The sequence below is a fragment of the Nerophis ophidion genome, linkage group LG11, assembly GCF_033978795.1.
Source record: "Nerophis ophidion isolate RoL-2023_Sa linkage group LG11, RoL_Noph_v1.0, whole genome shotgun sequence".
NCBI lineage: Eukaryota > Metazoa > Chordata > Actinopteri > Syngnathiformes > Syngnathidae > Nerophis > Nerophis ophidion.
The window spans coordinates 13,149,291-13,163,658 of NC_084621.1; the positions used below are offsets into that span (position 1 = coordinate 13,149,291).

At 44.5% G+C, this 14,368-nt stretch overlaps 1 protein-coding gene across 5 annotated transcripts in view; it reads left to right on the forward strand.

Moving 5' to 3' along the window:
- The window catches only part of map7d1a (MAP7 domain containing 1a), a 118,436-nt gene that overhangs the window by 41,853 nt on the left and 62,215 nt on the right, over positions 1-14,368 (forward strand). For all 5 annotated transcript variants that reach the window (XR_009808755.1, XM_061915122.1, XM_061915119.1 and 2 more), the window contains exon 2: positions 10,385-10,561. Coding sequence is in view for 4 of the 5 variants with exons in the window: in XM_061915122.1 (XP_061771106.1) it covers positions 10,385-10,561 (177 nt within the window). In the remaining variant the exon portion in view is untranslated. The remainder of the gene's footprint in view (positions 1-10,384; positions 10,562-14,368) is intronic.

Genomic DNA, 14,368 nt, shown 5'->3' on the forward strand with positions numbered 1-14,368 from the left:
GCGATCTGCTGCTCAGATCTACACTATTTATCTTTCTATTTTGTATATTTCTCCGACTCCTTATTTCCTGTTTGCTTTGTCACCATGGTCACTCATCAGTTCACCTGCTGCTCACGCCCCGCACACCTGCTACAGATAATCACCGTCACTTTATAAGCCGTCCTCTTTTGTTTGTTCAGCCTGGGTTCATAATTTGCTTTCACGCAACAAGTTACGCCTGCACTCTACATCGTATGTATATTCTCGCTAGCTTTTCACGCTCAGCCATTTGTTTATTTCAGCTCTCATGCTGTATGTTTTGTTTTTCTCTTTAATGTGTCTATGTGCCAGTTTAGTTCTCATTTTTGTATATCCTAGCTTTTATGCTGGCGTCTTTGGTTTGCCTTTTTGTTTCATAGATCATTTTCCTTAAATAAATTGTTTATATTCTTACCTTTGCTGTGTTCACTTGACGCATCCTCGAGGGAATCGAACCCGGCATCACAATGCCGAACAGACGTAACAAAACTATTGTAGTGGCATTCTGTACAAAAAGTGCACTTTAATTTAGTGTTGTTTTGATATGTCATCTTAGTGACATCATGCACAAAAGTGCACTTTTAAAATGTATCTGGCAATCTTGCACTTTCTGTTTTGGAAATGACATGAATGTTTGTGCCACTGCTTAATAACTGTTTAATAAATACACTTTTAGTTGTGCTTTCCCTCTCTGCATGAAAGTTTAAAAGTAGCATATATTAATGCAGTATGAAGAAGAATGTTTGAATGTAGACACATAGAATCATCATACTGCTGTGATTATATGCATCAAGTGTTCATTCAAGGCTAAGGCAACATATGGAGATATATATGGTGTATCGTGACATGGCCTAAAAAGATGGAGATATTAAATAAAGATCATGTCGTCCAGCCCTAGTCTGAACTTGAAATGCATTGCACATTGTTTTACTGTCACCATGTTGTAGTTTGAAAATAATCAGGCCTTCTTTCAGTGTCCTCTGCCTGCCTCGTCTTCTTCTGAGTTTCATTGGTAGTCCTAGCAGGACCCGACTCAGCAGCAGCAGGAAGTGCTGCTCCAAACCTGACATTCTCTCCATGTAAATCAGCCTCCATTATTCATTGCTTACACTCTCTGTGTCTCTGCGGTGTTTAAGCTGTGTGATGTCGCCAAGCGGAGACCACACAACACAACACCACACAACACTACACCACACCCCTCAACACTACAGAACACCACACCACTACACAACACTACACCACACAACTTAACACCACACGACACCACAGTAAACCACACACCACACAACACTTCCCCACACTACACCACACCACACAACACAACACAACACCACACTTCCCCACACTACACTACACCACACTACATTACACAACACTACACCACACCCCTCAACACTACAGAACACCACACAACACCACACCACTACACAACAGCACACTACACCACACAACACTACACCACACAACACAACTCAACACCACACAACACCCCACAACACTTCCCCACACTACACCACACCACACCACACCACACAACACAACACCACACCACTACAGTAAACCACACAACACAACACCCCACAACACTACACAACACCACACCACACTTCCCCACACCACACCACACAACACACCACACAACACCACACCACACCACACCACACAACACAACACCACACCACACTACACCACACCACACAACACAACACCACACAGGCCAGCCTGAGTAATGCTTGCTTAGTATCATCTCATCTCCCAGCTGATGTCTCTGATGCAGCATCTGCCTGATGAAGAACAAGCGATGACATCACTTTCACTCTCGCCTCAATGAGCTCAGACGACGTTTTTCTCTTCAGGCCTTTGGAACCTCTCAGTAAATTGCTGTAATCACACGGCATTAAAAGATGCTGTGATGTTTATTTCTGTGCTTCTACAATCTGAGGGAGTCTGGTTGGTCCCAAGATAACACTTTGGAAGTAGACTATCTGGCCAAAAGTATTTGGCCACCTGTCCAAATGATGAAAAGCAGGTGTTTTAATGACTTCTACCAACCTCTTCTGACACTTTCATGTAATCAATCAATCAATCAATGTTTACTTATATAGCCCTAAATCACAAGTGTCTCAAAGGGCTGCACAAGCCAAAACCACATCCGCCGATCAGTGCCCAAATAAGGGCAAGGAATGAGAATGACTAGGAGAAACCTTGGAGAGGACTGCAAATGGGGTTGTCCATCCCCCCTCTCCCACGGGAGACCGGAAGCAATGGACGTCAAGTGGGTCTAACATAATAGTGTGAGAGTCCAATCCAAAGTGGGTCTAACACAATAGTGTGAGAGTCCAGTCCATAGTGGATTTAACATAGTAGTGAGAGTCCAGTCCATAGTGGATCTAACATAATAGTGAGAGTCCAGTCCCTAGTGGATCTAACATAATAGTGTGAGAGACCAGTCCCTAGTGGGTCTAACATAATAGTGTGAAAGTCCAATCCATAGTGGATCTAACATAATAGTGAGAGTCCAGTCCATAGTGGATCTAACATAATAGTGAGAGTCCAGTCCATAGTGGATCTAACATAATAGTGAGAGTCCAGTCCATAGTGGATCTAACATAATAGTGTGAGACTCCAGTCCCTAGTGGGTCTAACATAATAGTGTGAGAGTCCAATCCATAGTGGATCTAACATAATATCAATCAATCAATCAATGTTTATTTATATAGCCCCAAATCACAAATGTCTCAAAGGACTGCACAAATCATTACGACTACAACATCCTCGGAAGAACCCACAAAAGGGCAAGGAAAACTCACACCCAGTGGGCAGGGAGAATTCACATTCAGTGGGACGCCAGCGACAATGCTGACTATGAGAAACCTTGGAGAGGACCTCAGATGTGGGCAACCCCCCCCCTCTAGGGGACCGAAAGCAATGGATGTCGAGCGGGTCTAACATGATACTGTGAAAGTTCAATCCATAGTGGCTCCAAGACAGCAGTGAGAGTCCCGTCCACAGGAAACCATCTCAAGCGGATCAGCAGCGTAGAGATGTCCCCAACCGATACAGGCGAGCGGTCCATCCTGGGTCCCGACGAGCGGTTCATCCTGGGTCTCGACTCTGGACAGTCAGTACTTCATCCATGGTCATCGGACCGGACCCCCTCCACAAGGGAGGGGGGGACATAGGAGAAAGAAAAGAAGCGGCAGATCAACTGGTCTAAAAAGGAGGTCTATTTAAAGGCTAGAGTATACAGATGAGTTTTAAGATGAGACTTAAATGCTTCTACTGAGGTAGCATCTCGAACTGTTACCGGGAGGGCATTCCAGAGTACTGGAGCCCGAACGGAAAACGCTCTATAGCCCGCAGACTTTTTTTGAGCTCTAGGAATCACTAATAAGTCGGAGTCTTTTGAACGCAGATTTCTTGCCGGGACATATGGTACAATACAATCGGCAAGATAGGCTGGAGCTAGACCGTGTAGTATTTTATACGTAAGTAGTAAAACCTTAAAGTCACATCTTAAGTGCACAGGAAGCCAGTGCAGGTGAGCCAGTACAGGCGTAATGTGATCAAACTTTCTTGTTCTTGTCAAAAGTCTAGCAGCCGCATTTTGTACCAACTGTAATCTTTTAATGCTAGACATTGGGAGACCCGAAAATAATACGTTACAGTAATCGAGACGAGACGTAACAAACGCATGGATAATGATCTCGGCGTCTTTAGTGGACAAAATGGAGCGAATTTTAGCGATATTACGGAGATGGAAGAAGGCCGTTTTAGTAACGCTTTTAATGTGTGACTCAAAGGAGAGAGTTGGGTCGAAGATAATACCCAGATTTTTTACAGAGTCACCTTGTTTTATTATTTGGTTGTCAAATGTTAAAGTTGTATTATTAAATAGAGTTCGGTGTCTAGCAGGACCGATAATCAGCATTTCCGTTTTTTTGGCATTAAGTTGCAAAAAGTTAGCGGACATCCATTGTTTAATTTCATTAAGACACGCTTCCAACTGACTACAGTCCGGCGTGTTGGTCAGCTTTAGGGGCATGTAGAGTTGGGTGTCATCAGCATAACAGTGAAAGCTAATACCGTATTTGCGTATGACGTCACCTAGCGGCAGCATGTAGATGCTGAAGAGTACAGGGCCAAGGACCGAACCCTGGGGAACTCCACACGTTACCTTAACATAGTCCGAGGTCACACTGTTATAGGAGACGCACTGCATCCTATCAGTAAGATAAGAGTTAAACCATGACAGGGCTGAGTCTGAAATACCAATTGCTCTAATAAAATATTATGATCGACGGTATCGAAAGCAGCGCTAAGATCGAGGAGCAGCAACATAGATGACGCATCAGAGTCCATCGTTAGCAATAGATCATTAGTCAGTTTTGCGAGGGCTGTCTCAGTCGAGTGATTTGCCCTGAAACCGGATTGAAAGGTTTCACATAGATTGTTAAACGCTAAGTGCTCATTTAGCTGCTCTGCAACAATTTTTTCGAGGATTTTCGAAATAAAGGGAAGGTGAGACACCGGTCGGTAGTTTACCATGAGGTCTGGATCAAGGTTAGGTCTTTTAAGGAGAGGATGAATAACCGCTTTTTTGAATGCAACGGGAACAGTGCCCGAGGAAAGTGATAAGTTTATAATATTTAGCACTGATGGACCTAATAATACAAAAAGCTCCTTGATAAGTTTCCCAGGAAGTGGGTAAAGTAAACATGTTGTTTGTTTTATTCCATTTACACGTTGTAACAATCCTTCTAATGTTATTTCATCAAAACGAGAGAAACTATTTTGGAGGGCAGTATCCGCCGTATATACAATCGTATCTGTGTTACTATAACCCCGTTGTAGCTGGGACGCATTGTCTTTAATCTCCTTTCTAATAAGTTCAATTTTCTTATTAAAGAACTTCATAAAGTCATCTGCCGAATGGGTGGAGCTACTGGAAGGAGTCCCTTGTTGGGTTAGCGATGCTACTGTACTAAACAAAAATTTTGGATCGTTTTTATTAATGCGGATGAGATTTGAGTAATAATTAGTTTTAGCTAAGGTAAGCATGCGTTTATAAGTTATTAAACTATCACTCCATGCTTGATGGTGCACCTCAAGTTTAGTGAGAGTCCAGTCCATAGTGGATCTAACATGATAGTGAGAGTCCAGTCCATAGTGGATCCAACATAACAGTGAGAGTCCAGTCCATAGTAGATCTAACATAATAGTGAGAGTCCAGTCCATAGTGGATCTAACATAATAGTGTGAGAGTCCAGTCCATAGTGGATCTAACATAATAGTGTGAGAGTCCAGTCCATAGTGGATCCAACATAATAGTGTGAGAGTCCAGTCCATAGTGGATCTAACATAATAGTGAAAGTCCAGTCCATAGTGGATCTAACATACTAGTAAGAGTCCAAGCCATAGTGGATCTAACATAATAGTGAAAGTCCAGTCCATAGTGGATCTAACATAATAGTAAGAGTCCAGTCCATAGTGGATCTAACATAATAGTGAGAGAGTCCAGTCCATAGTGGATCTAACATAATAGTGTGAGAGTCCAGACCATAGTAGATCTAACATAATAGTGAGAGTCCAGTCCATAGTGGATCTAACATAATAGTGTGAGAGTCCAGTCCATAGTGGATCTAACATAATAGTGAGAGTCCAGTCCATAGTGGAGCTAACATAATAGTGAGAGTCGAGTCCATAGTGGATCTAACATAATAGTGTGAGAGTCCAGACCATAGTAGATCTAACATAATAGTGAGAGTCCAGTCCATAGTGGATCTAACATAATAGTGTGAGAGTCCAGTCCATAGTGGATCCAACATAATAGTGAGAGTCCAGTCCATAGTGGATCTAACATAATAGTGAGAGTCCAGTCCATAGTGGATCTAACATAATAGTGAAAGTCCAGTCCATAGTGGATCTAACATACTAGTAAGAGTCCAGGCCATAGTGGATCTAACATAATAGTGAAAGTCCAGTCCATAGTGGATCTAACATAATAGTAAGAGTCCAGTCCATAGTGGATCTAACATAATAGTGAGAGAGTCCAGTCCATAGTGGATCTAACATAATAGTGTGAGAGTCCAGACCATAGTGGATCTAACATAATAGTGAGAGAGTCCAGTCCATAGTGGATCTAACATAATAGTGAGGGAGTCCAGTCCATAGCGGATCTAACATAATAGTGAGAGTCCAGTCCATAGTGGATCTAACATAATAGTGAGAGAGTCCAGTCCATAGTGGATCTATCATAATAGTGTGAGAGTCCAGACCATAGTGCAGGGGTGGCCAACTAGTCAGAGACTAAGAGCCATTTTTTTTTCGGTGTTACTGCAAAGAGCCACATCATACACATGGGTACACATGAACATCATATTTTAATCATGTATGCACGCATACACAGACCTGTGCTCAGCCAGATCTAATGAAAATAACCACACCAACATGATAATATCAGTAATTTTCAACAGTTAACATTGTGTGTCTCACACACACATACTCTCAGTTCAAGCAAGTCCACAAACAATAATAGAATAATTTTCAACAACATCTTTCTCTTACTATGCTGCTTAGTGAGACTTCTGGCATTCCTTATCTTGAACAATCCTCTTCAAATCTGGCTTGTATTTTGTTGTTGCCACTCTAAGCAATTCTTTCAAATGAGTGTCAGTCAGAACAGATCAATGCTTTGATTTCACATGTTTCAGGGTAGAAAACACAGACTCGCAGACGTACGTTGACCCAAACATGGACAGTATCTTAAGCGCAGCTCGTTTGATGTTGGGGTATTTTTCAATTGGCACACTTTTCCAGAACTCAACGGTCCCTTCCCTTAAAACAGCTTTCAATTGATCTTCCTCACAAAGGTCGATCATCTCCAACTCAGCCGCAGCCTCATCTGTGACGAGCGGGGCTTTCAAACAGTCTGTCTCCGCATTAAATGGGTCGACGAGGAACGTAATCTGTGGTCTTTTCAGTTGTAGATCACAGAACCCGGTCACAAAGATTTCGTGCAGGTTTGCAAGCAGTGTTGCATATCTGTCTCTTTTCTTTTTCAGGGCGGCGCTGGTGACTTGCTCACTGGCTTTTAGCAGAGTATGAAAATGTGTTAAATCTCCCTTTTGAATATGCGCCTCGAACAGCTTTAGTTTGTTGACAAACGCAAACACACTTTGCACCATGTCAGGCAGCATTTTTAACTGACCCTGCAGGGTCAGGTTCAGTCTGTCCAAGTGACACAGCATGTCGACTGAAAATGCCACATCCATAATCCACTCGAGGTCTGAGAGCTCAGGATAGACCTTGTCCTTCTCTTCCATGAACAGTTTCACAGCATCCAAAAGCTCAAAGAAGCGAGAGAATACCTTGCTTTTTGACAGCCACCTCACAGTGCAGTGCAGCGGCAGGTCACCTGGAAGCCCGTGGTCCAGCTCAGCACTGAGATTCCCGAATTGCCTGTGGTTAAGCGCATGTGTGCGGATGTAGTTGACGATTTCCATCACTGGCTTCATGACGTTGTTTAAATTCAATGATTTAGACACGAGTTGCTCCCTGTGGATGATGCAGTGGAAATTCCAAAAGTCGGGAAATGTTTGATCAGCTTTGCACAGCCCCACAAGCCCGTTCACGGATCCGATCATGGCTGGCGCTCCATCCGTGGCTATTGCAGTTAGTTTTGGTATGGGCAGATTTGCTTTTGCAAACACAGCCATCATTGCTTCTTTCACATCTATGCCACGGGTTCTGTCTTTTAATGTCACAATATCAAGGAGTTCTTCTTTGATCATACATTCATTTGACACAGACCGTGCAAATATTGCCAACTGAGTCTTGTCTTGTATGTCACAACTCTCATCCAATGCCACACTAAAATACTCATATGCTTGAAGGTCAGAGTGCAACTGTGATTCAACAGCTGTATTAATATCCGATATTCTGTGTTTAACACTGGCGGGAAAGTTAAACGTCTGATACGCTCCGTTTTAGTTTGTCGTCTCCAGGAGCCAAGATTTCAAAGGCGTCATCAATGAGGCTTTTTTTAATGAAGTCCCCTTCGTTGTATGGCTTTTTAGCCCGTGCTATGTTCCAAGCCAGCTGATATGATGCAAGCGTTACGGTCTTCGAGTGTTTTGTAAATTTTTGGAAAAACTGCACCTGCTTTTCTGCCTGGCTTTTCAAAGCGACAAACTTGTTCTGGGTGGAGTGAGCTGAAGTGACGCTGAAGATTTGAAGCTTTGAAATGCGCTAATGCTCCGTGACATATAAGGCATATCGGCTTGCCATTACGTTTAACAAAAAAATATAAACCCTCCCACTCTGGCAAAAACGTCCTTTGTTCTTCACATTTTCGTTTGACTGGTCTTTTTTTCCCTGCCATTTCAAGAGGTAACTTGACGGGAATTGTTTACAACACAAATGATGTCACACCAAAGATTCTCTCGGCGCTCGTTTGACGTCACTCAAACAGGCTTACATGGTCAGTGTGCCATCTAGCTGTAGGAGGAGTTAATGACAGCGCCAGCCAAAAATTTTTGACGCATGTCATGTGACAGCTCATGAAGAGCCGCATGGAACTAGTTAAAGAGCCGCATGAGGCTCGCGAGCCGCGGGTTGGCCAGGCCTGCCATAGTGGATCTAACATAATAGTGAGAGAGTCCAGTCCATAGTGGATCTAACATAAAAGTGAGGGAGTCCAGTCCATAGCGGATCTAACATAATATTGAGAGTCCAGTCCATAGTGGATCTAACATAATAGTGAGAGAGTCCAGTCCATAGTGGATCTAACATAATAGTGAGAGAGTCCAGTCGTAAGTAGATCTAACATAATAGTGAGAGAGTCCAGTCCATAGTGGATCTAACATAATATTGTGACAGTCCAGTCCATAGTGGATCTAACATAATAGTGTGAAAGTCCAGTCCATAGTGGATCTAACATAATAGTGAGAGTCCAGCCCATAGTGGATCTAACATAATAGTGAGAGTCCAGTTCATAGTGGATCTAACATAATAGTAATTTGTCCAGGTCTGCACTAGGCCATTATAGGAGTTATGATGAGTATTTGACATGAAAACTGATCTTTTATCACATTTCCTATAGTGGGAAGTCACAAGGTCCACTATGAACACTCACAGCTCCTTGAGTGTGTGTTGCAAAAGTGTGTAGTCGGCACAAAACCACAACAGAGTTGCACAGCGGCCTCCTTGCAAGTTGCTGAATAGCACAGTGACGGAGTAGTAAATCTCCCGTGTGCCTGACTGTCAGCCTCCTACTGTCCGTGCCCGCAATAATTTACAGCACGTTGCCGCAGTGTTGATCCTGCAAGACTATGCGGGCCCCAGAATGAGAGCGCGGGGGCCAGACAGTGCAGAGGGAACAAAGCCCAGTGTCCCTTCCCCCCAGGGGACTTTGTCGGGGCCGTCAGAATCGGGCCAAACTAATGTTGGAGTTGGACATTGAAGTGTGAGCAGCCTGCCCAGCAGAGAGTCCAGTCCATAGTGGATCTAACATAATAGTGAGAGTCAAGTCCATAGTGGATCTAACATAATAGTGAGAGTCCAGTCCATAGTGGATCTAACATAATAGTGAGAGTCCAGTCCATAGTGGATCTAACATAATAGTGAGAGTCCAGTCCATAGTGGATCTAACATAATAGTGAGAGTCCAGTCCATAGTGGATCTAACATAATAGTGAAAGTCCAGTCCATAGTGGATCTAACATAATAGTGAAAGTCCAGTCCATAGTGGATCTAACATACTAGTAAGAGTCCAGTCCATAGTGGATCTAACATAATAGTGAGAGTCCAGTCCATAGTGGATCTAACATAATAGTGTGAGAGTCCAGTCCATAGTGGATCTAACATAATAGTGAGAGTCCAGTCCATAGTGGATCTAACATAATAGTGAAAGTCCAGTCCATTGTGGATCTAACATACTAGTAAGAGTCCAGTCCATAGTGGATCTAACATACTAGTAAGAGTCCAGTCCATAGTGGATCTAACATAATAGTGAGAGTCCAGTCCATAGTGGATCTAACATAATAGTGAAAGTCCAGTCCATAGTGGATCTAACATAATAGTGAAAGTCCAGTCCATAGTGGATCTAACATAATAGTGTGAGAGTCCAGTCCATAGTGGATCTAACATGCTGGTCCTGACTGACAAGCGAGCCCCGTGAAGTCTGGTGTTAAAAATGTGATGACACAAAGATAGCCAGCATTCTTCTCCTCACGCTCGTCGCACGGAGTTTCTCCCGGAGCTGATGTCATCCTCAGCTGGAGTGGAATGAGGCCTGACTGGTTGACTTTTCTGTCCGCGCTTTCGTTTACTTGATGTTTTTCTTCCGTGCCGTTCTGTCCGACCAGCTCCCCAGGAAGTGCTGAAGCGGGAGAGGAGCAGGCCGGAGCCGGAGGGGGCCAGCAGTCCCCAGGAGAGCCTCCGGAGGATGGAGTCGCCGGCCAGGAAAGAGGCGGAGCGGAGACTGACCAGAGCTGACGTGATCCCGGGATCGCCGGCCTCGCCCGGCTTGAGATCGAAAAGAGGTAAAGTTCATCCGGTTCTCTGAAACTCGTAATGGGACTGTGCCGAGGTTTAATGATGCAGGCTATTAACTCTGCACTTTGCTGGACTCCAGGCTAAGGTAGTCCTCTGGTCGGGGAATAGATAAGTGACCGCATGGGCTTTCAGACCTGCAGCCAAAACTGAGAGCTGGAACAGAAAGCATCTTGACATAAGAGATGCCTGGCAAATACACAAAACCCCAAAAGCGGTGAAGTTGTCACGTTGTGTAAATGGTAAATAAAAACAGAATACAAGGATTTGCAAATATATTCAATTGAATGGACTGCAAAGACAAGATATTTAATGTTGGAACTGGAAAACGTTGTTATTTTTTGCAATTATTAGCTCATTTGGAATTTGATGCCTGCAACATGTTATAAAAAAGCTGACGTAAGTGGCAAAAAAGACAGAGAAAGTCGAGGAATGCTCATCCATCCATCCATCCATCATCTTCCGCTTATCCGAGGTCGGGTCGCGGGGGCAACAGCCTAAGCAGGGAAACCCAGACTTCCCTCTCCCCAGCCACTTCATTTGGAATTTGATGCCTGCAACATGTTATAAAAAAGCTGACGTAAGTGGCAAAAAAGACAGAGAAAGCTGAGGAATGCTCATCCATCCATCCATCATCTTCCGCTTATCCGAGGTCGGGTCGCGGGGGCAGCAGCCTAAGCAGGGAAACCCAGACTTCCCTCTCCCCAGCCACTTCATTTGGAATTTGATGCCTGCAACATGTTATAAAAAAAAGCTGACTTAAGTGGCAAAAAAGACAGAGAAAGTTGAGGAATGCTCATCCATCCATCCATCCATCATTTTCCGCTTATCCGAGGTCGGGTCGCGGGGGCAACAGCCTAAGCAGGGAAACCCAGACTTCCCTCTCCCCAGCCACTTCGTGTAGCTCTTCCCGGGGGATCCCAAGGCGTTCCCAGGCCAGCCGGGAGACATAGTCTTCCCAACGTGTCCTGGGTCTTCCCCGTGGCCTCCTACCGGTTGGACGTGCCCTAAACACCTCCCTAGGGAGGCGTTCGGGTGGCATCCTGACCAGATGCCCGAACCACCTCATCTGGCTCCTCTCGATGTGGAGGAGCAGCGGCTTTACTTTGAGTTCCTCCCGGATGGCAGAGCTTCTCACCCTATCTGTCCAGAGTCGAGACCCATGATGGACTGCTCGTCGGGACCCAGGATGGACCGCTCGCCTGTGTATCGATTGGGGACATCTCTACGCTGCTGACCCGCCTCCGCTTGAGATGGTCTCCTGTGGACGGGACTCTCGCTGCTGTCTTGGATCCGCTTTGAACTGAACTCTCGCGGCTGTGTTGGAGCCACTATGGATTGAACTTTCACAGCATCATGTTAGACCCGCTCGACATCCATTGCTTTCGGTCCCCTAGAGGGGGGGGGGTTGCCCACATCTGAGGTCCTCTCCAAGGTTTCTCATAGTCAGCATTGTCAGTGGCGTCCCACTGGATGTGAATTCTCCCTGCCCACTGGGTGTGAGTTTTCCTTGCCCTTTTGTGGGTTCTTCCGAGGATGTTGTAGTCGTAATGATTTGTGCAGTCCTTTGAGACATTTGTGATTTGGGGCTATATAATTAAACATTGATTGATTGATTGATCTCTAAGGGAGAGACCCACCACCCGGCGGAGGAAACTAATTTCGGCCGCTTGTACCCGGGATCTTATCCTTTCGGTCATGACCCAAAGCTCATGACCATAGGTGAGGATGGGAACGTAGATCGACCGGTAAATTGAGAGCTTTGCCTTCCGGCTCAGCTCCTTCTTCACCACAACGGATCGTTACAACGTCCGCATTACTGAAGACGCCGCACCGATCTCACCATCCACTCTTCCCTCACTCGTGAACAAGACTCTCCGGGTTGGGGAGGAGACCCTGCCCCAAGTGGAGGAGTTCAAGTACCTAGGAGTCTTGTTCACGAGTGAGGAATGCTCATCAGACACTTATTTGGAACATCCCACAGGTGAACAGGCTGATTGGGAACAGGTGGGTGCCATGATTGGCTATAAAAGCATCACAAACAAGGAGATGGCGAGGTTCACCACTTTGTCAACAAATGTGGGAGCAAATTGTGAAGTTAATTATATTTATATAGCGCTTTTTCTCCAGTGACTCAATGCACTTTACATAGCGAAACCCAATATCTAATTTTTACATTTAAATCAGTGTGGGTGGCACTGGGAGCAGGTGGGTAAAGTGTCTGGCCCAAGGAAACAACGGCAGTGACTAGGATGGCGGAAGCGGGGATCGAACCTGGAACCCTCAAGTTGCTGGCACCGCCGCTCTACCAACCTCCCCCGAAAAACTGTTTAAGAACATTTCTCACCAGACTGTTGAACAACTTAAGCGGCACATCAACCAAGAATTGGAATGACATCCACCAGAAAAGCTTCAAAAATGTTTCTTCCTCAGTTCTCAAACCTTTACTGAGTGTTGTTAAAAGGAAAGGTCATGTAACACGCTGGTAAAAATGCAAACTTTTTTGCAATGTGTTGCTGCCGTTAAATTCTAAGTTAATGATTATTTGGAAAAAACAAAACAAAACATTAAGTATCTTGTCTTTGCAGTCCATTCAACTGAATATAAGTTGAAAAGGATTTGCAAATCATTGTATTCTGTTTTTATTTACAAATTATGCCTCCAACACGTTTCAAAAAAGCTGGCACAAGTGGCAAAAAAGACAGAGAAAGTTGAGGAATGCTCATCAAACACTTATTTGGAACATCCCACAGGTGTGCAGGCTAATTGGGAACAGGTGGGTGCCATGATTGGGTATAAAAAGCACCTTCCATGAAATGCTCAATCATTCACAAACAAGGATGGGGCGAGAATCACCACTTTGTCAACAAATACCAGAGCAAATTCTCCAACAGTTTTAGAACAACATTTCTCAACCAATTTAGGGATTTCAACATCTACGCTCCATAACATCAACAAAACGTTCATAGAATCTTAAGAAATCACTGCATGTAAGCCATGATATTACAGACCTTCCATCCTTCAGGCGGTACAGGGGCGGTATAGCAACTTGAGGGTTCGGGGTTCGATCCACGCTTCCGCCATCCTAGTCACTGCCGTTGTTTCCTTGGGCAAGACACTTTACCCACCTGCTCCCGGTGCCACCCACACTGCTTTAAATGTAACTTAGATATTGTGTTTCACTATGTAAAAGTGCTTCGAGTCACTAGAGAAACGTGTTAAATAAATATAATTCACTTCACTACTGCATCAAAAAGCGACACCAGTGTGTAAAGGATATCACCACATAACTTCAGAAAACCACTGTCAGTAACTACAGTTGGTCGCTACATCTGTAAGTGCAAGTTAAAACTATACTATGCAAAGCCAATGCTATTTATCAACAACACCCAGAAACGCTGCTGGCTTCGCTGGCCCCGACCTCATCTACGATGGACTGATGCAAAGTGGAAAAGTGTTCTGTGGTCTGACGAGTCCACATTTCAAATTGCTTTTGGAAACTGTGGACGTTGTGTCCTCCGGAACAAAGAGGAAAAGAACCATCCGGATTGTTGTAGGAGCAAAGTTGAAAAAACCAGCATGTGTGATGGTATGGAGGTGTATTAGTGCCCAAGGCATGTGTAACTTACACATCTGTGAAGGCACCATTAATGCTGAAAGGTACTTAAAGGTTTTGGAGCAACATTTTCTGTTATCCAAGCAACGTTATCAGGGAGGTGTTTCGGGCACGGGGAAGACCCAAGGCACGGTGGGAAGACTAGATTAGATTAGATTAGATAGTACTTTATTCATTCCGT